This window comes from Canis aureus, chromosome X, assembly GCF_053574225.1.
Source record: "Canis aureus isolate CA01 chromosome X, VMU_Caureus_v.1.0, whole genome shotgun sequence".
Taxonomy (NCBI): domain Eukaryota; kingdom Metazoa; phylum Chordata; class Mammalia; order Carnivora; family Canidae; genus Canis; species Canis aureus.
The window spans coordinates 123,215,274-123,242,144 of record NC_135649.1 but is presented as its reverse complement, the minus strand read 5'-3'; the positions used below and the strand labels follow the sequence as shown (position 1 = coordinate 123,242,144).

The 26,871-nt window shown below is 57.4% G+C and overlaps 2 protein-coding genes across 2 annotated transcripts in view; both read right to left on the bottom strand.

The window, feature by feature from the left end:
• DHRSX (dehydrogenase/reductase X-linked) overlaps nt 1–24,388 on the bottom strand; it is a 139,145-nt gene extending 114,757 nt beyond the window's left edge. The window contains exon 1 of the mRNA XM_077888790.1: nt 24,255–24,388. Coding sequence (XP_077744916.1) covers nt 24,255–24,363 — 109 coding nt within the window. The 5' untranslated portion in view covers nt 24,364–24,388. The remainder of the gene's footprint in view (nt 1–24,254) is intronic.
• On the bottom strand, nt 15,674–24,396 carry ZBED1 (zinc finger BED-type containing 1). Its single transcript, XM_077888789.1, has 2 exons — nt 24,255–24,396; nt 15,674–19,045 (listed from the first exon to the last, which is right to left on the bottom strand). Exon 2 carries the CDS (start codon nt 18,990–18,992, stop codon nt 16,899–16,901), a length of 2,094 nt encoding a protein of 697 aa, XP_077744915.1. The 5' UTR covers nt 18,993–19,045; nt 24,255–24,396; the 3' UTR covers nt 15,674–16,898.
• Between the last annotated feature and the right edge of the window lie 2,475 nt (nt 24,397–26,871).

Sequence of the window (26,871 nt, the reverse complement as noted above, 5' to 3'; positions counted from 1 at the left end):
GAATACGTTTATCTTTAACCTCAGAATATGAAATGCCTTCATAACTACAGGTCAAAGTTGAGAAGAATAAGCAGACAAATTTCACTATGAAAATGAAAGAAAAAAAAAAAGCACACCAAAAGCAAAGCTAGAAATAAGTGATAAGCCATTTAAAAATCGCAACTCTTATCACATGCAAATGGCTTTTTTCCCGATATGTAAAGAGTTCTTACAAATCAAGAAAAAAAAACACTCTATAAAGAAGGGCAAACATAACTCTGTATATGAAAACATACAAAATGGTCCTACAAAGAAGTGTGAGTTTTTACCCCATAAGAGACATGTTCACGAAAACTCACCAAGATGCCATCTGACTGGCAAAAGTGCAAACACTTTGATGCTACACTTCTCTGACATGGTGCTGGCAAGCAGACACTCATGTATACTGTGCATGGGAATGCAAAGAAAAGTCCATGTGGGTGTGTGGGGGGGTGTCCTCGGGTAACATCTAGTGCAACTTTTTTTAAAGATTTTATTTATTTATTCATGAGAGACAGAGAGAGAGGCAGAGACACAGGCAGAGGGGGAAGCAAGCTCCATGCAGGGAGCCCCATGTGGGACTTGATCCGCGGACCCGGGATCATGCCCTGAGCCAAAGGCAGACGCTCAACCGCTGAGCCACGCAGGCGTCCCTATCTAGTGCAATTTGAAACACATTTATCTGTTGATGCCACAAAACCATTTCCAGGAATGTGCTGGATATGCAAGGTGGGCTGCCATCATGGAGCCCACGTTTCTCACTACAGCCACATCCCTGCATGTAGGGCCATGGATGAACAGCCTACAACACATCCACGCTGTGGGGTGTCCTAGCCCATCCTTGGTGTCCACAGTCACTCAGGGAACAGTCAGCAGCCTTGATTGGCCTAACCGCAGCTGGAAACAACACTCATGCATCAATGGTCCTAGACATGCGCTTTTGGGGGACATTCGCCAGGCAGGGGCGTGGGGCAGTGCAACCGGGGCCCCGGCTCCCGCACAAAGCCGACCTCACACACACGTCGGGGTCAGGGAGCCAGATGGCGTGGCCTTCAAGCTGCCAGGGGGACATCTGTGGGGCTGGAGAGGCGTGCGCGAGCCCCAGGAAGGAGAGTGACCGTGTCTCTCATTGCCCCGTGGCAACCCCTGCAATGCACATTGTCCAACAACGGGTCTGCGGAGCAGGCGAGCACGCACGCGAGCCCCCGCCATCCGGGGCTGCGCTGCTGCACGGTCCTGCGCACTGCCATTGGCGGTTGCATCCGGGCCGGTTCCGGGGCAGGCCTGCGAGGGCTCGCGAGGAAGCACGCAGGAGCTGCTGCTCTGGAGGGGGCCGAGGACAGGCGTGCACGATGGAGGGAAGTTGCAGCAGCCAGAGCGGAGGCAGGAGGTGACGACCTGAGCGGCGTGCAGCGGGCGAGGCGTGTGAACATGCTTCAGGTGCAAGGGAGGATGCACAGCAGGTGCAAGAAGACGGAAGCCCAGGAAGCATCTGGAAACGAGATTGGGGGCCGCGTGGCCCGACGGGCAGGAGAGATAGCGCCACAGCTACCGCCTGCGGGGCTCCCTCCCCATCGAGGTGTCGGGGCTCAACCCTGTGTGCAAAGCAGACCCCATCCCCGCGGACCTGCTACATGCCCACCTCCTGCAAACACAAATGTGTCCCCCATCCATGCGCCCGCCATGCTTTCCTGATCAACGCAGTCAACTTCATGTTCTGCGACGTGCATCCCACCTCCTCCAGGACCCGCTCTACAGGAGCTGCTTTCAATTCCTTCCAAATCCCGACTGGTTCGCACGTAGGATTTATTTTTTAGAAGCAGACGGCGCTGCAGAGCCCCGTGGACACCCCATAACGGGGATGCAGATGTAAAGGCTTTGCTCTTGATTGCTCAGCCTGCACACAGCGGCTTCGATGTACAGATACTGAAGTATAGTTTGCACACGCATGCACTGAAATGCACGCCTGACGTGTGTCCCACAGAGGCCGGCCCCCAGGCTGCATCAGGCAAGGCCGTCGCAGGGGAGGAAGAGAGGCTGACCCGCCGGGGGTCCCGCCCCCCTCAAAGCTGGGGTGTGCACCTGCTGTGTCCGCATCCCAGAATTTGCCACGTGCACTGAACAAGCAAGCCATGGAGGCCACAACCCAAGGAGATAGATGGGTAGATACATACAAACATACGTACACAGATGATTGATTGATAGATGATTGATAGATAGAATGGATAAAATGGATAGATTGACAGAGATGATGGATGGATAGATAGATTAGGTAGAGAAATAGAGAGAGAGATAGGTAGATATAGATATGATGGATGGATAGACAGATGGATAGCTCGATAAACAGAATCGATGGATGCAGAGATAGATGACTGGTTGGTGGACGGGTGGATGGATGGACAAGCTGAGGCTGGTTCCTCGTGAGGCCTCTCTCCTTGGTGAGCAGACTCCATGTTCTCCCCGTGTCCTCACGTGGTCATCCACATGCATATTTGTGCCCTCGCCCCTCTTCTTATTAGGACCCCAGTCCTATGGGATTAGGGCCCACCCTCATGACCTCACATTATCTCGACCATCTGCAGAGCACCTATTTCCCAGTAAGACCCCCTTCACAAGTACCAGGGCCAAGGCTTCAACATATCTTTTTTGAGAGGGAGGGAGGCACAACTGAAACCCCAGAAATTGGTGCAAATGCACACACACATCTGTGCAAGGGCACACCAGCCTGACTAGAGGGGCTCCCTAGGCCACTCTCCCCATTCATTTTATCTCCCGGACGCAGCTCAGTTGCAGCCCAGACGCCTTCTATGCTTCCCCACCCGCCCCGCCTCCCAAACCCGGCTGCAAACTGGGGATCACCGTGCATCACCTTGCACGCCACCCTCTGTTCTGCACGCCCGCGTCCTTCCTTTATCTTGGTTCCGCCACCAAGTCCCACAGGCCAGCTCACCAACGACGGGTAGGAGGGAGCGCTCGGGACATGCTGGCTGTAACCTGACCTCCGCCAACCAGCCGGCACCAGGTCAGCAGCTGCTACACATGCACCGTGAGGCCGCTCGGGGACAACGTTCACGTCTGCTGCTTTCATCCCCAAACCACCCCGCTCGGCAGCCTCACGTCCAACGGCGCACCCCTGATTTGTTCTGGGGGCCACCGCACAACTCAAAGCACGAGGAAAGCAACCAGCACCTCCGAAGCCTATTTGCTTCGCAAAGGCACGAAGTGTGCAGGCCGTCCTGAGAAAGAGCTCCCGTCCAGAGCCCGGACTATGTTTAGAGCCCTCGTGGGTCATTATGCTTTTTTAAGAACTGAAATGTCCAGGGTTGACCTCATGCCTCCGTGAGGGCCAACATCTAGGGAAGCAATAAAATGACAGCTCTCGGCAACCTCAGCTCCCGGACCACAGCACAGGAAGTAAGACAGGGATCAAATACTTAAAGATTTGAAATGTTTAAAAATAGTATTTAGATAATTTATGTATGCAAATTATTGAATACTTTATATATTCAAATATTCGAAATTTAATCTAAATATCCAACCATTTGAGGGATTTAAATATTCAAATATTTGAAAGATTCAATGATTATTTAAGGAATTTAAATTTTCAAATATTTGAACAATTTAAATATTCAAATATTTGAAAGATTCAATGATTACTTGAATCATTTACATTTTCAAATATTTGAAATATTTAAAATATTGTTTAAATGATTTGCATATTCAGATACCTGAAGTGTTTAAAATATTGTTTGAATGATTCACAGTCAGATGATTGAAATATTTGAATATTGTTTAAATAACTTACATATCCAGATACTTGAAATATTTCAAAATTCTTTAAGTAATTTAATTATTCAGATACTTGAAATGTTTAAAATATTGTTTAATTTGAATATTCAAATATTTGAAATGTTTAAAATATTATTTAACTTAAATATGCAAATATTTGAAATGTTTAAGATATTATTTTATGTAAATATTCAGATATCCGAAATATTTAAAATAGTGTTTCAGTAATTAATTTATTCAGATACTTGAAATATTCAAAATACTCTAAGTAATTTACATATTCAGATACTTGAAGTGTTTAAAATATGAAGTTAAATATTCAGATACTTGAAATGTTTAAAATATTGTTTAACTTGAATATTCAAATATTCGAAATGTTTAAAATATTATTTAACTTGAATATTCAAATACTTGAAATGTCTAAGATATTATTTTATACAAATATTCAGATATCTTAAATGTTTAAAATATTGTTTGAGTAATTAATGTATTCAGATACTTGAAATATTTAAAATATTCTTTAATTCACATATTCAGATACTTGAAGTGTTTAAAATATTCTTTAAATTATCATATATTCAGATACCCGAAATATTTTAATATTATTTAAATAATTCACATATTCAGATACTTGTGTTTAAAATATTAAGTTAAATATTCAGATATTTGAAATGTTTAAAATATTAACTTGAATATTCGAATATTTGAAATGTTTAAAATATTATTTTACTTAAATATTCAGACACCTGAAATGTTTAAAATATTGTTTAAACGATTCAAATATTTAAACTTTTGAAATATTTAAACACCCGATGATAGAAACCGACGGGAACGCGGTGGCGGCTATTAGTGGGTGACCGCTCAGCGACAATGCCTTTTCTAGGGAGCTCACAGAATTTGTGCAGGGAAACGTCAGGTCACACTGAGCATGTAAAAAAAAAAAAAAAAAAAAAAAAAAGGTTTAATTCTGCAGAATCGAAAGTGCGTCGGGTAATATCAGAAGGCACACGAGGGGCTGCCAGGTACAGGATAAAGGATGCTTTGTTCGTCCATGACGGACGGGGTCCTCGTGAAGCAACAGGAGCATGTCGTCTCCTTCCCACCGAGAAGAGACAAAGAAAAGGAACGAGGGGTCCCAGATACTGAGCTAAACATTCACGCCTAAAGCAGTGTTGAAACTCAAAAAAATAATAATGATAAAAAATAAAAATAAATTAAAAAGAAACTCACATCTAGAATTAAACACGAGCAAAGGGAAGCGAGTTATTGGTGCCGATCAATGACAAATGCCGGCTCTTCCTCCCCTGGAACACCTGGTCCTGCAAAAAAAAAAAAAAAAAAAAAGTGCAGGGTTGCACAGAGACGTGTGCACCAAGGCTGTGTCTTTTTCACCCAGGAGCTGCCAGCCTCGCTGAGAAGACACAGGTCTTCAGTGGGAATGTCGTCGCGTGCAAGAGTTGTTACAGGTGCTCTTCCAAAAGAAAGCCTTACTGTCCTAGTGACGTCTGGGAAGGACCCTCCAGGAAATTATGCCCAGTTTGGAGACCGAGGGGGGGAGAGAAAAAAAAAAAAGCAATTTGAAAAGGGTTGCATGGCGTGCGAGGCCGTTTCTGTGGCAGTCCTGAAGCGACGGCGCCGTGGAAGCGCAGAACAGACGAGCGGTTTGCCGGGGGTGAGGGATGCATGCAGGTGGGAAGCCCGAGGCGGGAAACACGCTTTGCATCTTGACCGTGATGAGGGAGGCACCACCCTGTACGTGCAAGGAGATCCCAGGCCGCGAACCCCGGCAACGCACGGGTGGGTACCTGAGAAAACGGCGAGGTGTGGGTAGAAGAGCGATGCCTCGCACGCCCGCTGACACGTGCGTTGGGGTCGCGCACTACAGTTTGGCAAGGGGAGGGGGGAAGCAGGTAAAGTGTCCGCGAGGTTTCTCTATATTCTTCTTTGCAATTGCGTGTGAACTACGGGGATTTGCAAGGACAGACATAAGAAGTCTAATAATCTCGAGCCACGTCATATAATCCGCTTTAAAAAAGAAAAAAAAAAGGCAAATTTAACAACAGGGAAGTCTTTGCCATCTTGGCTTCTGCCCGGTTGTGTTGGAAATGCCAGTGTGTTTTACGGCTCACGTCGGAGCTGCTGGTAAATGCACGTCTCAGTCCTTTCCCCAAATGCTGAGGGCTGTGTACACACCACTGCTCCATGTGGCCGCCAGGCGGTCTCCGGTGCATTCCGTCCTTGGCCATCAAATAATGCGTTCCTATTCCCCGCTGGGACGTGAGAATGGCGCTCTGTGACGCAAGCACCCGAAAGGATGCCCTGCACCGTCCGCCTCTCGGGACACGCAAACCAAAACGGGAGTGGGATCTCGCTTCGCGCCCACTAGTTGCCAAGGATGGAGGGAAATGCGGATTGTCGCGCGTGGCTGGTGGGAACCTAAAATGCCACGGGCATCCTGGAACGTGAAGGAGAAACCACGCGGTCCGGCGGTCCCGCTCCCCGGTACCCATCTACCCAGGAGAGGCGGAAGCATGTACGTGTGTGTGCAGCAGGGCTCAGAACAGCGTTATTCACAGTAGCCATGGAAACAACCCAAGTGGACCAACGGATCCACGGATGGACTATTACTCAGCCATGAAAAGGAACGGAGCTCGGACACCTGCTACCGTGTGCACAGACCACGAACACACGATGCTCACGGACAGAAGTCAGGGTCCCCAAGACCACGTAGGACACGATTCCATTTCTAAGAAAATCTCAGTGGAGGGAAAACAAAGCAACCACCACGTTGAAAACATGCCCGTGACCTTTCTGAAATTCTACACAAGCAGCTCTGCCGTTTGACGTGCAGGATGTCATGCCAACTAAGCCCAGTAACACTACGGGGTGTGGGGGGGCATATCCCATAATAGGGTCATATGCATTGCTAGAAAAGGAATGAACTGGAAGCTCAGGTCGGGATCTCAGGGCCAGGGGATCAAGCATTGCATGAGGCTCTGCAGTTAGCAGGGTCTGCTTGAAGACTTCCTCAGTCTCCCTCTCCCTTAACTAAATGAATGGGAAGGAAGGAAGGAAGGAAGGAAGGAAGGAAGGAAGGAAGGAAGGAAGGAAGGAAGGAAGGAAGGCTGTTGATAATGTCACCATCAAGAAAAGAACCATCCAGACAAACCCAAGTATTTTCCACCCCCGTAGGCTTGGATTCCAATAAACCACAGAGAAACGATCCAAGGGGAAAAGATAAGATAGCAATTACTACGTGATGTAGGATGATGTGGGAAAGGAATTCGGGTTATGAGGAGATAAAAAGCGTCAAAACAACATCAAAAAAGGAAAAAAAAATCACCTCCACCAGCAAGGGGGAGGGCAGTCTGTTTTCTCACGAAGCTGTCGACTGATTGGACAAGGCCCACCCACTCTACACAGAGTCACCTGCTTGATTCAAAGGCTACTGGTTGTAATGTTTGCCTCGTGTAGAAATACGTCCCTACGACATCCAAACGAGCGCTGGACCACAGGTCTGCATGCACAGCCCAGCGTAGGGGACACGTAAAATTAACCGTCACAAAATACACATCGTGCTGCTCAACGAAGGGGCCGACACCAACCACCCCGAAGCGTGGAGTCTGCTCGGTGAGCGAGGGCCTTCCTGAGGGAGGCCACTGCATCAAGCACGCACAACAGGAGGACCAGAGAGAGCGGCCACCCCAAAAACGCGCTTGGAGGGAAGCAAGACGGACGGGGCCATGGTGCCTAACGCCCTGCACGTGGCAGGTTCCTTGGAAAGGCAGGACCTCCTCATTGAATGTGGAGGTGACGTGAGGCCCGAGGTCAGCGACAGAGGTGGCAGGGACCCGGGCAGGGGGCAGCCAGCTGGGCCAAAGAAAAGCATGGAGGAGGCGCCAACATGGTGCCATTGTCCACACGGTGGCTCGTCCTTGTGACTGGAGGCCCGGGCGCCCAGTTCAGCCCAGTGTGTCTGCACAATGTGGTAAGCTGGCACAGATGCCAGGAGAAGGTGCCACGGTGCCCTCAGGGGCAGAAGGGCAGGACGCACAGGAGCCGGCCACCGGGCCCTATTCACCCCAACAAGCTCCCCTTGTGTGGTCATGAGCCTGCCATCCCACAGTTGCTGCCGCCACTAACACCCGTGACCGCTGCCGGCAGACCGACACGTACGGGAGCGGCACACGTCACCCTGCAGATGGCAGCTCCAAGCAACCGAGGATGGACCACACCGCCCCACCGCCCCTTGTGCATCACAGACATGGGGTGACATGACGAGATGGGGAGGGCGGGGCGCACGGCTGGAATTCCTTCCGTCCTGGGCCAGCCCTCCCCATTCCCAGGCTCTTGGTGGAATCTCATGTGCACCATGCGGTCCTACAAGCTATGTGCTTCCTCCAAATGCCCATCTGGACGCAGGGAAGCTGCTCTGTGCCCCGGGCTTGAAACGGGGGCTCCCTGTGGTCAGGTGACCAGGGACGCATCTCAGAGACCCAGCAGGCCCCAGAAGTGGCCTCAGACAATATGGTCGGAAAACTGCCTTGTCCATGTTCCGACCCCAAAAGGATTAGGGCACAGTCTGCCTTCCTTGAAAAGATTATGAAAGCGACCAAGGTGACCTTTAGCAGGTGGATGGATGCATCAAGTGCGGTCCATCTGGGCCGGGGAATATTACTCAGTGCTAAATAGAAACGAGCTATGGAGCTGTGAGAAGCCAGGAAGCTACCCGAAACACATACTGAGAAGTGAAAGATGGATGGATACATGGACGTGTGGGTGGATGAGGGGATGGATGGATGGATGGATGGATGATGGATGCATGGATGGATGGATGGATGATGGATGCATGGATGGATGGATGGATGGATGGATGATGGATGCATGGATGCATGGATGCATGGATAGATGGATAGATGGATGCATAGATGGCCATGTGGGTGGATGAGGGGATGGATGGATGGATGGATGGATGATGGATGCATGGATGGATGGATGGATGATGGATGCATGGATGGATGGATGGATGGATGGATGATGGATGCATGGATGGATGGATGCATGGATGCATGGATAGATGGATAGATGGATGCATAGATGGCCATGTGGGTGGATGAGGGGATGGATGGATGGATGGATGGATGGATGAATGATGGATGCATGGATGGAAGGATGGATGGATGCATGGATGCATGGATAGATGGATAGATGGATGCATAGATGGACATGTGGGTGGATGAGGGGATGGATGGATGGATGGATGATGGATGCATGGATGGATGGATGATGGATGCACGGATGGATGGATGGATGGATGCATGGATAGATGGATAGATGGATGCATAGATGGACATGTGGGTGGATGAGGGGATGGATGGATGGATGGATGGATGGATGATGGATGCATGGATGGATGGATGGATGATGGATGCATGGATGGATGGATGGATGGATGGATGATGGATGCATGGATGGATGGATGCATGGATGCATGGATAGATGGATAGATGGATGCATAGATGGCCATGTGGGTGGATGAGGGGATGGATGGATGGATGGATGGATGGATGAATGATGGATGCATGGATGGATGGATGGATGGATGCATGGATGCATGGATAGATGGATAGATGGATGCATAGATGGACATGTGGGTGGATGAGGGGATGGATGGATGGATGGATGGATGATGGATGCATGGATGGATGGATGATGGATGCATGGATGGATGGATGGATGGATGCATGGATAGATGGATAGATGGATGCATAGATGGACATGTGGGTGGATGAGGGGATGGATGGATGGATGGATGGATGGATGAATGATGGATGCATGGATGGATGGATGGATGGATGGATGCATGGATGTATGGATAGATGGATAGATGGATGCATAGATGAACATGTGGGTGGATGAGGGAGGGGATGGATGGATGGATGGATGGATGGATAGATGATGGATGCATGGATGGATGGATGGATGGATGCATGGATGCATGGATAGATGGATAGATGGATGCATAGATGGACATGTGGGTGGATGAGGGGATGGAAGGATGATGGATGGATGGATGGATAAATGGAGGGATGAATGGATGATAGTCTACATGGCACTATAACTGCACATGTGTCACTGGCGACGTGCAAACTCATAGAATGCACAACTCCCAAGAAGAAGCGCTAACATAAAGAATGCATCTGTATGAGGATGATGGGGTTGGTGTGGGTTCATCAATTATAGAAAATCAACCATTTGTGGGGCTGGGATGAACACGGGGGAGGCTGTGCATGTGTGTGGTCACAGGGGTACATGGGAAATTTCTGTGTGTTCCCCACAATGTTGCTGCTGGACACATTTATTTGCATGCTGGGTATTTTTGTTATAGGGTGCACCTAAAGTTGTTCTTTAAAAAATAAAATTAGGGATCCCTGGGTGGCGCAGCGGTTTGGCGCCTGCCTTTGGCCCAGGGCGTGATCCTGGAGTCCCGGGATCGAGTCCCACGTCGGGCTCCCGGTGCATGGAGCCTGCTTCTCCCTCTGCCTGTGTCTCTGCCTCTCTCTCTCTCTCTCTGTGTGTATCATAAATAAATAAATTTAAAAAAAAAATAAAAATAAAAATAAAAAAATAAAATTAAATAATAATAGTAAAGAAAAGAAGATGCCAGATGTGGTGTTCAGGAAGAGCCAACACCCAAGGACATAGCTGTCTGGGGAGGAGCCCCGGCGGTCCCAGAAACACCCCATGTAGAAAACACAGAGGGCGCTTTACAGGCGTATTGCTGGGATTATCCGAGGAGCACCCTTGTGCAAGTGGTTATGAGCTCCACCCCTCCTGTGGGCTGGAAAACAAACTGTGAGCACCCTGGGAAAGCGGTGTGGTTCCTGGGGATGTGACAGTCAAGACCTGGCCCAGCGTCTTCACTCCAGTCACTCGTGGGAGCCGCCAGTTCATGTGAGGGATCATCATCCGTGTCAAGCCGACTGGGTGGAGGGAAGCCTAGAGGGCTGGTTACACCTTCCTCCTGGGTGTGTCTGTCTGCGAGAGTGTTCCTGGAAGAGATGAGCACCCAATTCGGGGCACTGAGTAAAGCCCAGGGGCTCCTGCAGTGTGGGTGGGCCCTGCTGAATCAGTTGATGGTCTGAAAAGCACCCAAAAACATGGAAGAAGGGGGAGAATGCGCCGTCGCTGCTGGAGCCCACGTGTTCACCATCTCCTGCCCTTGGACATTGGAGCTCCTGGTTCTCAGACCAGCACTGGCCCCTCCAACGGGGCGTCCTTCGTGCCAGACACCCGCCAGGCAGCCTGTTGCTGGCTCAGATGCCTGCATCCGGGTGTCTTTGCCCTGCCTGGAACTCCCCATGTGTGTCCCGCTGCAGAACCCCTGCCCGGGCTGTGTGGTCCCAAGGCAGGCCTACAGCCATGCTGCCCGTCGCCAACAGGGCCCTGCCTTAGCGTCCCCTGCTGGCAGCTGACTTCACAGTCTGGTGACCTGACCCTATGAAAAATGTCCTATCTATCTCCCTGGCCAAGTGTGTGAAGGGGTGGGAGCCATGTCAGCCGAGGACGCAGGGGACTGGACACCGAGTGCAGGCTGATGCTCTACCCAACTCCCCTGGGACAGAAATACAAAAGGTCCAGTCCTCCAAGGTTCCCCATGACCTGGGGAGGCTGCACCATAGGAATCACACGGGTTCTTCTGGTATGACTTAGAAAGTGGGCAAAACTGTAAATCCATGACGCGTCAATCAGTGACGGGTGTCCTATAAGGAAGTGTCATCAACTCGTTAAATGTCATGAAGGGAGAATAAAAGTCACTCAATGCACCTTCAGCTTAACCATAAAAGTATAGGAAGGATGGATGGGCATGTAGATGGGTGGATGGATGGATTGATAGATCAATCGATGGATAAATGGATTGATGGATGGATGGATGGATGGATGGATGGACACATGGGTGGATGGATGGGCATGTAGATAGGTGAACGGATGGATAGATATATAGATGCGTGGGTGGGTGGGTGGATGGATGCATGGATGGAGAGATAGATGGGCATGAAGATGGGTGGATGGATGGATGGATGGATGGATGGATAGATACATGGATAGATGGATGGGCACGCAGTACCCATCAAGTACCATGTCCCAGAACTGCCACCGTCTGAGACGAGAAGCGCTGGTGCCTGGGACCCCGTGATCAGCGCTCTTGGGAGCCGCCCCACTTTGGAGACAGGCACAGAGGCCTCAGGGCTGCATCGCTCCAACGGAGAACGCCCTGGCCCTTTGCCCCAAGGAAGGGCCTCCTGAAGCAAGCGCTCCCCCAGCATGTGCCAGCTGCCAGCTGCGATGCACATGCCTCGTCCCGTGTCACTGGGAGAATCCAGCATGTCTGGGACAATGGAGACGCCAGACAAACTGCTCTGGAATCAGGAGGTGGGACTTGCGACCACCTTGCCACCAAGGCTTGCCTGTGACCGGGGTCAAAACACCGGGCAGATATTAGGAGAATCTTTCCAGAATAACCAAGGCCAACATCCCCAACAAAGGGGCCGCACAAAGCCCCCCAACCCTGGAGACGCAGACTACAGGGTACTGGTGGGCACCTGGGGAACCCAGAGACCACGCAGCTTCGGAATCAGGGGTCCCTAGAAGGGACACTGGGTCTGTATTTCCGTCAAGCAGGGCTCTTGTACCGCACGGCGGCTGCAGTCACGTCCTGGGAAAGTGGGGTGTGGGCACAGGATTATGTCAGGGGCTAACACAATGGGGCTGGTGTGCACGCCTCGGGACCCCTGAGGAGAGGATGGTGGGCTTCATCGGAACTGCGGTGGCCACGCAAAGGAAAGGTGGGAGGCCTTGCACGTGCAGAGTGCCACCAAGGAAGCCAGCAAAGCTCAGGAGGATGCGGCCAAGGGGGCCAGTTTGGAGACCCCGACACCACAAGATGGAAAGTGTCAGAACAGCACAGGCACACGCTAAACAGGCAAGTGCATGTCCTCCTACCTCTGTCCACCCCCCGGAATGCGCATGCCCCAAGTTAAGAATCCAGCTGTGGTGTCCAGGGTGCGTGCAGATGGCCTGAGCTCCTGCAGCCACTCAGGAGGTGACGTGAGAACCCCAGGGATGCCCCTGTTCCTTCTCATGCCTGAGCGGGTAGGGCCGTGCGCTCCCAGGGCGGTCACCCCGCGGCCTGACCTCACGGACACGTGGTGCGGCCCGCCTCGCTGGGCAAATGCGATACAGAACCGCATAACCCGCAAATGACCCGCCCGGGCTGGAAAGAAACAGGGCAAACCCCGGGATCCAGACGAGCGCACAAGGAAGGAGCCGCCGTCAAGGTCGGGAAGGCAGCCAGGGCGTGCGCGCCTAAAGGATGCTGTGGGTGTCCCTACAAGGGTTCCCCATGTGCACACGGCTGAAGCGGCGACCGCAGGGCTCATGCAAGACCGCAGGGCAGATGGGAGCCTCCAGGTGTCCTGTGCGCCCACGCTGCGTCACACGTGCAGGGCCACAGCCCAGTGGGACGATGGCCTCGGGGACCGCGTGCTCCACGAGGACACAGGTACTTCCTTGGTCGGGGACAGCGTGTCCCGCTACAGCGCTGGCTCCTGCGAGCGGCTCCCACATAGAACCGCACTGAGCGGGATCCGCATCCATGGCGCCCCAGAACCGACCGGGAGAGCACCCCCTGGGTAACCCTTCTGTCCAGAAAATAGATATAATGAAATCAACCGCAGCTCAGACTTAGGGCTTTAGAGTCAGATGTGAGCGTAACAGCCAGAGACGCACACTTGTGCGTAGAAGCAGAGTGTGAGCACGGGGATGCGTGCAGGCCGGGGTCCGTGTGCCCAGGGAAGCGCATGCACAGGTGTGCACCAGGCAAGGGCGCACATGTGCTGTCCAGGGAACCCTGCGCACCAGCCGCCTCACCGTGGCACGGCCTGCACGTGCTCCACGGGAACCCCACGGGTCACCCTGTGCGCATCGGCTGCGTCACCCTGACCCCTGACGCGGGGACTCACATGTTCTCTGGGGAACCAACCCCGCCCACGGGCTGCGTTACGCATCCGGCGCACACGTGCTCCAGGAAACCCCGCACATCACCTGCGTCACCCTGAGGCGGGCGCTCACGTGTCCTCCGGGGAACCCCGCCCACCAGCTATGTTACCATGGCTCCGGCGCACACGCGCTCCACAGGGGACCCCAGGCATCACCTGTCACCATGCCACAGGCGCTCACGTGTTCTTGGGGAACCCCACACAGCGGCTGCGTCACCATGACATGGGCGCACACGCGCTCCACAGGGAACGCCACGCATCACCTGCATCACCATGCCACGGCCCACACGTGCTCCACGGGGAACCCCACAGATCGGCCCGTGCGCATCGGCTGCGTCACCCTGACCCCTGTGCTCACGGGTTCTCCAGGGACCTCCACACTCGGGCTGCATCACATACGTGGCTCCAGCACATACGTGTTCTCTAGGGAACCCCGCACTCGGATTGCGTCACCGTGACACAGGCGGTTACGTGTTCTCCGGGGAACCCCTCCCACCGGCTGCGTCACCTGACAGAGGTGCACACATGCTCCACCATGGGGAACCCCGTGCATGGGCTGCGTCACCGTGGCTCCAGCGCACACGTGCTCCAGGGAACCCGCACATCACCTGCGTCACCATGACGTGGATACTCATGTGTTCTCTGGGGAACCCTGCCCACCGGCTGCCTCACCATGGCTCCCGCGCACACATGCTCCAGGGAACCCAGCACATCACCTGCGTCACCATGACGTGGATACTCACGTGTTCTCTGGGGAACCCCGCCCACTGGTTGCGCCACCGTGGCTCCAGCGCATACGTGTTCTCGAGAACCCCGCACTGGTGTTGCGTCACCGTGACGTGAGTGGTCACGTGTTCCCCGGGGAACCCTGCCTACTGGCTGCGCCGCCTGACACGAGCGCTCACGTGTTCTCCAGGGAACCCCGCGCACAGGCTGCGTCACCATGGCATGGGCGCTCACGTGTTCTCGGGGAACCCCACACACTGGCTACATCATGTGACACGGGCGTATGCGCGCTCCACGGGGAACCCCACGCATCACTTGCGTCACCATGGCACAGGCACTCACGTGTTCTCCAGGGAACCCTGCCCACGGGCTGCGTCACCATGGCATGGGCGCTCACGTGTTCTCGGGGAACCCCACGCACCGGCTTTGTCACCACGACATGGGCATACACATGCTACACGAGGACCCTCACGCATCACCGTGTCACCATGGCACGAGTGCTCACGTGTTCTCCAGGGAACCCCGCCCACGGGCTGCGTCACCGTGACAAGGGAGTACACGCGCTCCACGGGGAACCCCACACACCAGCTGCGTCACTGTGACACACGGGTACACGCGCTCCATGGGGAACCCCGCGCATCAGCTGCGTCACCATGGCACGGGCACTCACATGTTCCCGGGGAATCCCACGCACCAGCTGCGTCACCATGACACGGCCCTACACACACTCCCCGGGGAACCCCGCGCGTCGCCTGCGTCCCCGTGGCACCAGCACCAGGTCCTCCCCTCCCCACAGGTGTCTGCTCACCGCTTCGAGAGGCCCTGGCTTCCAAGACCACTGGCCTGCGAAGACCAGCCAGTGAAGGAAACCGCGAGAGGCCTGCTCCCGGCCGGCACGTCACCAAGGGGCGGCTTTATTCCGCTGCGTTTAGGGGTGCGCAGGTCTCCAGAAGGGGCCATACGTACCCTTCGTCCCGGGCAGGGACTCTCCTCGCGGCCTAGAACGTCTTTCAGGGAAGCCACGACAGCCTCCGTGCGCCTGGAGGGCTTCCATCCCAATGAACACACATCACACAAATAAGTAGGAGCCCGCTGGCTTCTCGGGTTTATTGAACAAGAGTCAAATTCGAAAGCGTTAAATAGGAAACAGAACAAAACAAAAAAACAACAAAAAAGCACATCCCGTGAGGAAACCTCCTACCCAGTCGGTGTCGTCGGGACCCAAGTCTCGTTCCTGGTAGGGGCCCCGCGGGGGGTCACCTCCGCAGGACACGGCGGCATCCGCCTCCCTCAATGTCCGGGATGCCCGCAGGTGCTGCCCGCGCGCGTCGTGCCCAGCGGCTCCAGGTTCCTGGATGTAGTCATCAAGGCAAAAGCGTCCCGTTGTCCATGTTTTAAAAAAAATAAATCAGCGGCCCTCGCAGCACAGAGTTAAAAAGACACAATGCAAGAGTCCCTCGACCCCCCACCCTGCCCCCCAAGGGAGAAGTGCAATCACCCTGGGCACATTCCGGTCCCTGGTAATTTTGAAAACCAGGGTTCCCGAGGGCGGGCAGGAGGGTCTCCACTCTCGTCCTGGGGAAAGGGAGGACCCTCCGAAGCTCCGGGGACACACGAGCACGCTCAGGACCCAGGTGCCTCGGGCTCACGGGACCACATGCACAGAGCGAATGGCAGCGAGGGCCAGGGCGGAAGACGAGGCGCGCCCCACGCCTTTCTCCTGCTCGTTTTTGGCACGGCTTCGCCCCGTGTTCCCTTTTCACGCTTTGCACCAAACCTGAAGCTGCTGTGTCTTCCTCGCGGGGCACGTGGGCTGCAGACGGTGTCCCCCAGCCGCACCCACCTGGACTGGACAGTAAACGGGAGCGCACGAGTGCGACAGGTGTGCAAAGGCCTGCTGACAGCCTCTGGGCTGGAAGGACGTGGGAGTTTTTTTTTGTTTTTTTTAATTTTCCCAGCTGGGTTTACAGCTAGCCCTCCCGCGGAGAACAGGACCTGGTCCTGGGGGTGGAATTCCTTATCTGGGAAGCGAAGGGGCCTCCCTCCCTCCGTCCCTCCCTGCACTGTCCCTCCCTCCTGGCTGCACTGCTCTGGGAGCTATCATCTGCAACCGGCAGCCAGCAGGTGCGTAAAGGGGCTTCTGGAACCTTCCCAGCGCATCCCTACGCTTTGGCTGGGATGCGAGGGGGCTCTCAGAGGAAAGGTGCGTAGCCCACGTTTTTCCCGCCAGCACGGCCACCCCCGCGCGCTTGGTATTTACAGCGGAGCGGCCAGCGCCGTGGTGACCACCTGTCCACCCACCGGCAGCTACACAAAGCCGCTGTCCCTGATGCCGAAGAAGCCAGCGTGCACAGCATCCCCAAGGGGGAACACCTGCTCATGGTCCAGGCCCCACTCGCCCTCGTCCTCGTCCTCCGGCTCGGCCTCGGCCCCGGTGCGCGCATTCTCGTACAGGAAGATCTGCTCGTCCACGTGCGCCGGGGCCAGCCGGTTCCTCTTGGCGCTGACCACGTTGGCGGAGGAGCCGAAGAGCCGCTCGGGGAAGACGCGGGTGGCCGCCACGCACCAGTACTTCTGTAAGACCTTGGGCAGCACGGGGAAGAGCGCCAGGCGGTCGGACCACCACTTGAGCGGGTCCTCGTTGAGACCCAGCACCTTCTGGGACTTGAAGTTGCTAAGCTCCTCGACCACCTGTGCGTGCCACTCCTCCTGGTCCTCCACGCCCCCCGTCTGGCAGAAGATCTCGGCCAGCATGCTGTTGATGACGCTGGTGGGCGGCGGCGTGGACGCCAGCACCAGCTTCTTCACGGGCGGCTCCTCGGGCAGCGCGTACATCTTGTCCTCGGCAGTGGCCGCCGGCCGGTAGCCGCCATCCTTGACCTTGTCCAGCAGGCCCTTGGCCTCCTCCACCACCCTGTTCTCCACCTGCTGCCGCTCGAAGGCGGACAGGAAGGGCAGGCGCTTGTAGCGGGGGTCCAGGAAGGTGGCCACGTTCAGGAACATGTCAATCTCCGGGGTCTCCTGGTAGGTCTTGGACAGCTCCTTGGCGATCACCTCCTTGGCCATGCTCACCTCCTTGCAGTCCGTCTCCTTGATGTTGAGGGTGGTGTTGAGCAGCATGTGCAGCAGCGGCTTCACCATGCTGATGGTGGGGTACTTGGAGGCGGACAGCATCTCCGCCACCTGCTTGAACGGCTGCAGCAGGTCCACCAGCCCCTCGATGGTGGCCCACTCGGCGGTCTCCAGCATGAGGTGGTGATTGTTGCTGTCCTCCACCAGCACGCCGGCGATGACAAACTGCTGCTCCTTGAGGCGCTGCAGCATGGCCAGCGTGCTGCCCCACCAGGCCACGCGGTTGCTCACCAGCATGCAGTGCGCCATGTTCTGCTGCTTCTGCTTCTCGTAGAGCATGTACATGGCCACCGTGGACTGCTGGAAGTACTCCACCAGCTTGCGGCAGCGGGCGAGCAGCCCGGCCAGCTTGGGCAGCTGCAGGGCCTGCTGGATGCCGGCGTTGAACGTGTGCCCCAGGCAGGGCATCTGCACCGAGATGTCCAGCAGGGAGCACGCCTTCACGATGTCCTTGCCGCAGTCCGTGGTGGCCCCGAACACCTTGGCGCTGATGCCCCATTCGATGAAGGCCTCGTACAGGACCCTGGTGATGGACTCCGCGGTGTTGTCCTCCGGGACCTCGAACGTCTTCAGGCAGCGGGACCCCACGGACAGGCAGCCGGGGGCCCCGCCGCCCAGGAAGTGCGCGGCCAGCGTGACATAGGCACGGTTCTGGTTGTCGCTCCTCCACATGTCGGTGGAGATGCCGCACCAGGACGCGTCGCCGAGCTCCTTGAGGACGGCCTCGCGGACGGCGCCGTACTTCTCGGGGATGGCCTTGCTGCACAGGTACTTCCTGCTGGGCATCTCGTACCTGGGGTCGGCGGTCTTCAGCAGCACCTTAAACGTCGGCTCGTCCACGATGGACGCGGGGTACAGGCCCTCGCAGATGAGCCCGATGACGGCGGCCGTGAGCTCCTGCTGCCGCTTGCTCTCGTGGCCGTGGCCGGCTTTGGTGGCGAGCGAGTCCGGCGGGGTCAGCTGCGAGGCCTCGGGCTTCAGCTTGGAGAAGGCGGTGGCAAAGGCCTCGCGCATCTGCTCCGTGTTGCTCTTGACGAACTCACAGAACTCGTCGGGGTGATTCTTCTCCAGGTGGTAGGAGAGGTTGGAGGTGTTGCCCGAGTAGGCGATCTGGGCCATGCAGATGCGGCAGTAGATCTTCTTCCACTGCAGGATGCATCCCTCCGCGTTCGTGTCGAAGCCAAAGTACTTCCACACTTTGCTCTTGGCGCGCGGGTGAGCCACTAACTTGAGGTCTGTCTGGGACGGGTCCAGGCCTTTCGCCTCCATGGCTTCTCCGCCGCGGCCCGCCTGCGGGGCCTCCACTCATTCCTGCGCACCTGCTGAGAAGCAGCAAGACAAACACAGCGTGAGAAGGGACCCAGGCACGGGGGCTGCCCTGCGAAGAGCGAGCGCACGCCACGCCGAGGCAGCTCTGTCTCCAAGCCGCGGGCCACAGACGGGGCCGCCTTTCCGGGTGCGCGTGGCTTTTGCAAAGCGCCCGAGGTTCGGCAGGCAGGGGTATCCAGGAAGCAAAAAGCGAGATTTTAATTTGGACAGAGCAGTCTTTGGGTTGGCTAAGAGGCACTGCAACGTTTTTGGGTTTGGTTTTTTTTTTTTTTTTTTTCCGAATTTTAATGTTTTGAAACGACGCCTTTTTGAACATGGCATGTTCTCCTTTTATCTTTGGCACATCCGTCATCGGTAACGTTAGCGGGGCAGGAATGGACATCTTGATCCCCGGAGCTTCTCAAAATGCCCAGCGTGGGCAACCACACGTGCGTGCACAAATATGTATTTGCCGTGCACGGGTTCCGGCATCACCAGGCTCTCGGAAGGGAGGCTCTGACAACCAAGGAGCGGGCCCCCCCAGGCGGACGGCGGGGTAGGGGGGTCCTGTTGTCCCTGATGCCCCCATGTCGGGTCCCTCAGAGCCGCCAGACAGGGCAGAGACACCCAAATCGGCAGCTGGGTTCTGTTCAAAGGTGTCTGTTAAGTCTGTAACTTTTTAACCCTGGGAGGGGGTGGGCGGTTAGAGAACAGCCTGCACCGACCAGGCATTTTTCCGAGCGTTGGGAATCTGTTCAGAGCGAAATGCCGACGTCTCCAGGGGATTGCATGGTGCCCCCCCCACCCAGCAGAATTCAGGTACTCCCAGAACCTGTGAACCGAACCTTATTCAAAACAGGACCCAGATGTGATTAAACGAGAAATTACAAGATCGTGGGACGGACGCGGGCCACAAGCCAGGAGCGCCCCCCCCTCCCCGCCCCCAGAAGCTGAAAGAAGTGGGAAGGAACGTCCCCTGGAGCCTCACACAGCAATGTGGGTCTCAGACTCCGCTCTCCAGAACTGGGAGAGGATGACTTTCTGGAAAGGATGAAGTTCTCCCATTTTAAGCCATTGGGACTTAGCGTAAGGCGGATCCAGGGCAGTCCTAGGACAAGGGTAAAACTCATAAAAGGTACTGAGCGTCAACGTCTTGCCCAAAATGCCCCCGCACCCTCCACGTCCCCGGGGACGGCCACACCCTGCCACCCCGGCCTGCTTGAGGCCTTCCAGGAAGATGTCACAACAGGTCTGATGAATGGGGCTTTGTGGAACCTGGGCTGGACGGAAGAACCCCCAGGCTGCACGCTCTGCGGCCCAGTCGGGAGGAACCGCGGGAGGAACCCACGGCGCCTCGCCCTGGGTGTGGAGTAGGGGCCGGTACATCCTACTCCGGCGACACCATCTACCCGTATCAGGTCTTCCTACGGCCCTATTATCCTGCTTCTGATAAGTATCATCAACTTAACCAAACCATGTCACGAAACCCCAGCTAAGCACTGTGCACCAAGCACAAGGAATCCCCAGCCAAGCGGGTTCTCATGGAGGCGCCCCCGCTGGGCCTTCCAATTGGGTTTCCTCTCCTCGGGTGCAAACAGTTACGTCTCAATCTCCGGGGCCCCCCAGGAAAGGAGGCGATGAGCAGAGGAGCCCCTGTAAGGCTGCATAAGGCACCTTCCGCCACCATCCGTACCGCTCGGCCCACCATGGCTTCGGTCACAGTCGCCAGCAAAGGCTTCTTCAAGATAGACTCTCACAGCTCATGCAGGCAGGCGGTCCAGGCACCCCTGGGGGACCGTCTCCCCCCCCCCCCCCCCAGGATCCTGCGCAGTCCTGCCTTTTCCAGCAAGAACAGCCAGATTTCTTCCCACACAGCCACCCACACAGTGCATCCCAGGGGAGGTGCAAGCAACAGCACAGAGAACTCGCCGCCTTCCCCGCATCCCGGAGCTCGAGACGCCTGCTAACAGGCAACACGGGGGCGGGGACGCCGCGATCACTAGCCTGCCCTCCGTCTTGGAGGACGTCGTTATTCTGCACCTGAAGCACCGTGTCACTGCTACTTACAGGCAGCTGGCTTGTCACTGCGATTCTTAATATATTCTTAACTAGGTCTTACATTTCTGGTTTCATTTCTAGCAGGTAAAAGTTACATAAACTAACACTGTTTGGGATCCTCCTTTTTTTGTTTTGTTTTGTTTTGTTTTTTGAAACGAAAGGAACCCTAAATCACGAAGCTGGGATCTCCCAGGGTTTCATGTGCCTGGAGCCACCGTGTCCACAGAAGCAACAAGAATTCACTTTCTCTGGACAGGCGTCTTAAAATCCTGTCGTCTGGAAACCAGGAGGCCTTCCCAAACAGCTCGGTCCGCGGGCTGGTTGACATGGTTTGGGGTGGATGCGGCCTCCGCAGGTATACCACACCCGGGTACCATACTTTCCATACCCGGATGCCCGCCTACTTCCAGCGGAACATATAAAAAATGTGTACAATGTGGGAACTGCGCTCGAGAACCCATCAAAGAGACTTTCTCTCCTTTTCAAAACGCTCTGATACATCGAGACGTATCGCTCCCAAGAGAACAACAACTTGCAGCAGGATCTCACCCACGGGTTGAGTTTTTCGGGCGACCTCAGGATGTCGGATGCGGTAATTAAATCACGTATTCTAAGCTACGGTGAGTGGACGCACCTGTCTGCGAGGGCCGCCTGGATACCGTCTCCAGAACACAGAGGTTCTGGGAATCAGACCATGTCTGCAAAGGCATGACCATCAATCCTGAGTCTGTAATGAGCTGGTTTGGGGTAACTCGTAAGAAATCAGGAAACGTGCACATCGAGGACAGCGGACCTCTCGCCTCTCCCTTCCTTCAGACCATCTAAGTGACACCAGTCGTTGTACGTGCCACGCGTATTCCCGTTTAGAAAAGGTGCAAGACAGACCTCTTTCTGTCAGTGCTCGCAAAATTAAAAAAAAAGAGGAAGTAAAGAAAAAGAAAACTTCCAGCTACTTCCAACCGGAAATGGGAACTGGGTCTTTGTGACTGTTTAGCTGGAGGCCCCAGGTCCCAGGGGCAAAAAGTTCAAATGCCACCGTCCAGTGTGGAGCAAATCACAAAAGCTTTGAAAGGCACAGCGACTGCGACGGGGCCTCCAGGAAACACATGACAGAAACACTCTCCTACCAGAATCTAAAACCGTTTCTAACCCCACAGACAGGCCGAGGCTCGCGTAGCACCAACAAGGAAAAACTCATCTTTATATCTATAAGGATTGTCTTTGGGCACACACACAAGGATTCCTCTGGCTGCCACGTGATTTCATGAGAATTCTAATGTTTTCACGATTATTTTTAATCAAGAACTAAAAAGAACAAAGGAAGAAGCCATCCACGTAGACACGCCATAAAGAAGTTTGCCAAACAAGCCCGTTTTGGTGTCCTGGTGCAGTGACAACCCCGCAACTCTGAATCGCACTCCCAGATTCGCCCCGTCTTTCGCGGCGTGCCCCGAACGGGCTCCTAGGCGGGTGACAAGCCCGTGTCCAAGGGAAATCGCACGGGTACACGTAAGGAACGGCGCTCTACAGTTTGGAGTGGCTTTCCCCCGTGCCTCCCGGTTCACAAGCGGATTGGAAAGGCGCACGCGTTCCCTTGTCGATCCCCGGCCTCCGGGATACCTGCTGCCTCCTTCCTCGCCCTGTGTTGCGCTCTAACGCGGGTAAATACGTCAAAAGAAACAAAAACCGCGATGAATTGCAGGGTATCAGACAGGTAAAAGCGTAGGTCCTGTAAAACCAAGATTCCTCTCCCCCGGGGTGGAGGATTGGGAGGGTGGGGTTCACGGACAAACACCTTCCTGCGGCTCAGGGCTGAGGTTCTGCAAAGCGTGGCCCACCGGGATCCCCGTGCGCTGCCCCACATCAGTGGGTAGAGACAGGAAGGAATTCACAAGTGCAGCCGATGCTCAAACAACACGGGGGCCGGGGGCACCCACTTCCCAGAGACACACACCCTGCAGCATCTGCTTATCACTTTTGAGGACCCCCAAACCTTCGCTAGGAGAAGCCCACTGTTGTGCAGGAGGATCACCCCCCGTGTGCACAGTGCGTGAGCACAATCTTGGGTGTTGTAAGCATCGGGTGCTGACTCCTTACCATGACGAAATCCAGAGGAAAGGGAACGGGATTAAGGAAGTCATTAGGAAGGGACGCCTGGGTGGCTCAGCGGTTGAGCGTCTGCAGGGCGAGGAAGGAGCCCCGGGATCGAGTCCCGCATCGGGCTCCCCGCAGGGAGCCTGCTTCTCCCTCTGCCTGAGTCTCTGCCTCTCTCTGTGTCTCTCTCATGCATAAATAAGATGTTTAAAAAGTGGAAAACCGTAAGGCAGAAAAAAAGGCACTTACAGAATCTTGCAGTATTTATGGAAAAAGAAAGAAAAGGGAGCGTGGAGCGCCGTGGGCCGCTGGGAGCAGCGCTGTTGAAGCGCCCAGCGTAGTTGGCAGCGAGGCGCGGGGTGCGTGCGCTCGGCCCAGGAGGGTCGCGGTGCGCCCCTCGGGGTGCCCCCAGGCCCGGGCGAAGCGCCCGTAGCTACAATGTAGCGCCGCTCCAGGCCGCAGCGGATACTTTGTTTGCAAGATACTTGTGCGTCGCCCGAGGATCCCCCGGCATTTAGGCTGCGGCTTCCGCGACCCCGGGGCTCGGGGGTGCAGCGCGGCGCCCGGGCGAGCGGAGCGCAGGGCGCGCGTCCCCGCCGGCTCGCAGGGGGCTCGCAGGGGGCTCCCCGGGGCTCCCCGGCTCGGGCCGCTCCGCACCCGCTCGCCCGCGCGCCGCGCACCGAGCCGGCCCCGCAGCCGCAGCTCCCGCGAGCACCAGGGCGCCGGGGCCACGGCCAGGCCTTCCGGGAAGGCCGCTCCCCGCGGGCGCAGGGGAACGGGGCACACGGGGGCGCCCCGGCCGCGCGCCCGGGCCCCAGGTCGGGGGAGGGACGGAGCTAGGGGGACCGAGGGGGGCGCGCGGGCCCGGCCGGGGCCCGGGAGGGGGCGCGCGGCGAGCAGCCAGGGTGCGCTCGCCCCCCCACAGGCCCGCCGAGCTGGGAGCGCCCCCGCCCCCGCCCCCGCCCCCGCGAGCTAGGAGCGCGCCCCCCCCCGGCCCCGCCGCCCCCGCCCCCGCCCCGCCGGCCCCGCCAGCAGCACCACCCGCCGCCCGCGCGCCCGCGCCCCGCTGACCTGGCTCCGCGAAGCCCCCGACGCAGCGCCGCACCAGCTGCGCCAGCACCACCGCCGCGCCCGCCGCGTACACCCGCACGGCCGCCCGCGCCGCAGACAAAGGCGACATGGCTGCCCGGACGCCGCCTCCGCGCCGCCCGCCGCCGCCGCCGCCGCCGACACCCGCCCGCCCGCCCGCCCCCGGGACCCGGAGCCACACCGGCCGGCGGAAGCGCGCCCGCGCGGCCCGCCCTCCGCGCCCGCCCCGCGCCCGGAACCCACCCGGGACCCCGCCCCGGCCCGCCCCGATCCCCGCCCCGATCCCCGCCCCGATCCCCGCCCCGATCCCCGCCCCGATCCCCGCCCCGCGCCCGGAACCCACCCCGGACCCCGCCCCGGCGCCGCCCCGATACCCGGAACCCGCCCCGGGACCCCGCCCCGACCCCACTCCGCCCCAATCCCCCACAAACCCGCCCGAGGACCCCTCCCCGACCCCGGAACCCCGCCCGGAGCCCCTCCCTGGCCCCGGGGCCCCGCCCCGACCCCCTCCCTCCCCACGGACCCTGCCCACGCACCCCGCCCCCACCGCGACCCGGGAACGGAACCCCGCCCGGGACCCCGCCCAGACCCGCCCAGACCCGCCCAGACCCTGCTCCGACCCCGGAACCCCACCCGGGACCCCTCCCTGGCCCCGGGGCCCCGCCCCGAACCCCTCCCCACGGACCCTGCCCAGACACCCCGCCCCCACCGCGACCCGGGAACGGAACCCCGCCCCGACCCCGCCCCGACCCCCGGAACCCCACCCGGGACCCCTCCCCGACCGCGGAGCCCCGCCCTGACCCCCCTCCCCACGGACCCTGCCCACACGCCCCGCCCCCACCGCGACCCGGGAACGGAACCCCGCCCGGGACCCCGCCCAGACCCTGCTCCGACCACACTCCACCCTAATCCCCCAGAAACCCGCCCGAGGACCCCTCCCGGACCCCTCCCCGACCCCGCAACCCCGCCCCGACCCCAGAACCCACCCTAGGGACCCCGCCCCGACCCCGGAACCCACCTTAGGGACCTCTCCCCAACCGCACCCACACTCCGGAACCCTGCCCAGGACCCCTCTCTGACCCTGACCCAACCCCACCCTGACTCCGGAACCCACCCTACGGACCCCTCCCCAACTCCGGCCCCGACCCCGGAACTCCCCTGCCCGACCCCGCCTAGGACCCTCTAAGCTTCCCAGACCCCGCCCGGAACCCCCTGGACCCATCTAGGTACTCCTCCCCGACCCCACCCACACCCCTAGACCCCTCTTGGACTTCGACCCAGGACCCCACTCTGACGCCAACCGGACCCCGAACTCCTGCCCCCGGACCCCCCACTACCACCCCGCCGAGCCCCCGGACCCCTGCCTGCTGACCTCTCCTCGGCCTCCCCCATCCTGGACCCCCGACCTAGGACCCTCACCAACCATGCCTGGACTCCGGACTCCGCCCCCGGACCCATCCCCGACCTCACTCAGACTCCGGATACTGCCCGTGGACCCCTCTCCGACCCCTGCTACACCCCAGAACCCCTTCTGGACCCCGACCGAGACCCCACTCGGATCACGACCCGCCCTCAGACTCCTGCCCTAGGACCCCGACCCACTCCCTACCCCATCCAGACCCCGCACCCCTGCCCACTGACCCCTCCTCAACTCCCCGAATCCGGAACCTCACCGCAACCCCTCCTGACCCCTGTCTGCACTGGGAACCCAGCAGGCACCCTAGACGGGGAACCCCCACCCGGATCCCTCAACCCGGCTCAGGACCCACCCAAGACCTTTCCCCTGGACCCTTCCCAGACCCTAGACCCCCCCCCCCATCCACCCTGCACAGACCACTGCTAGGACTTTCTCTGAGACCCATCCCCCAGACCCCTACCCAAAACCCTCCCAAGGGACCCCCACACCTGGCCCCACAAGGACCTCAGTGCCTGCCAGGGCCCGAGACCCCCGCTCACACCCCATAATGGTAGCACCAAGGAGCCTCTGCACTAACGTCCCTTGCACACTCACCAGCAGAGATCACCCACCCCTGCCAAGTCTGGGACACAGGATCCCACGCTGGAAGCCTCCAGAACCCTGAACCCTGCACCAGGACCCCCTGGATTCGCCCTCCTCACTCCCCGAGGACTAGGACGGGGACCGACCGGGTCCGACTGCAGGGGGCACCCTCGCCCAGCCCTAGGGGCACCCCCTACCACGGGGGCTGTACCCTGTGGAGGCCGAGACAATCTAGGGCACCCCACCTGAAGCTCGGCGCTGGCACAGTACAGGCCCCCAGGCCCCTACTTCACTCAGCGGGAAACCCGCAGGCCCCTCGCCAGAAAGTCCCGCACGGGGAGAATGAAAACAGCTTAAGAAACTCCCCCCACTTCCCCCCATACGGGAACAAAGAAGCTGCCCCCCTTCTGGAATCCCCCAGACCAGCCCATAGAATCCCAGCTGGAGCCGCCTCGGGGTCCAAGCCCCCGCCCCCCTGGGCCGCGCATACTGGGGCCCAAGCTCGCTCTTGCTGATGAACCCTGTGTGCTCGGTGCTTTCTCGGATTCGCGGTCGTGGGCACAGCGACCCCTTCCCTCGCGGCCCCTGGACTGCACCTGC

Excerpts from the sequence above, each read along its gene's own strand:
- ZBED1 (XM_077888789.1), bottom strand. The coding sequence starts at position 18,992 with ATGGAGGCGAAAGGCCTGGACCCGTCCCAGACAGACCTCAAGTTAGTG.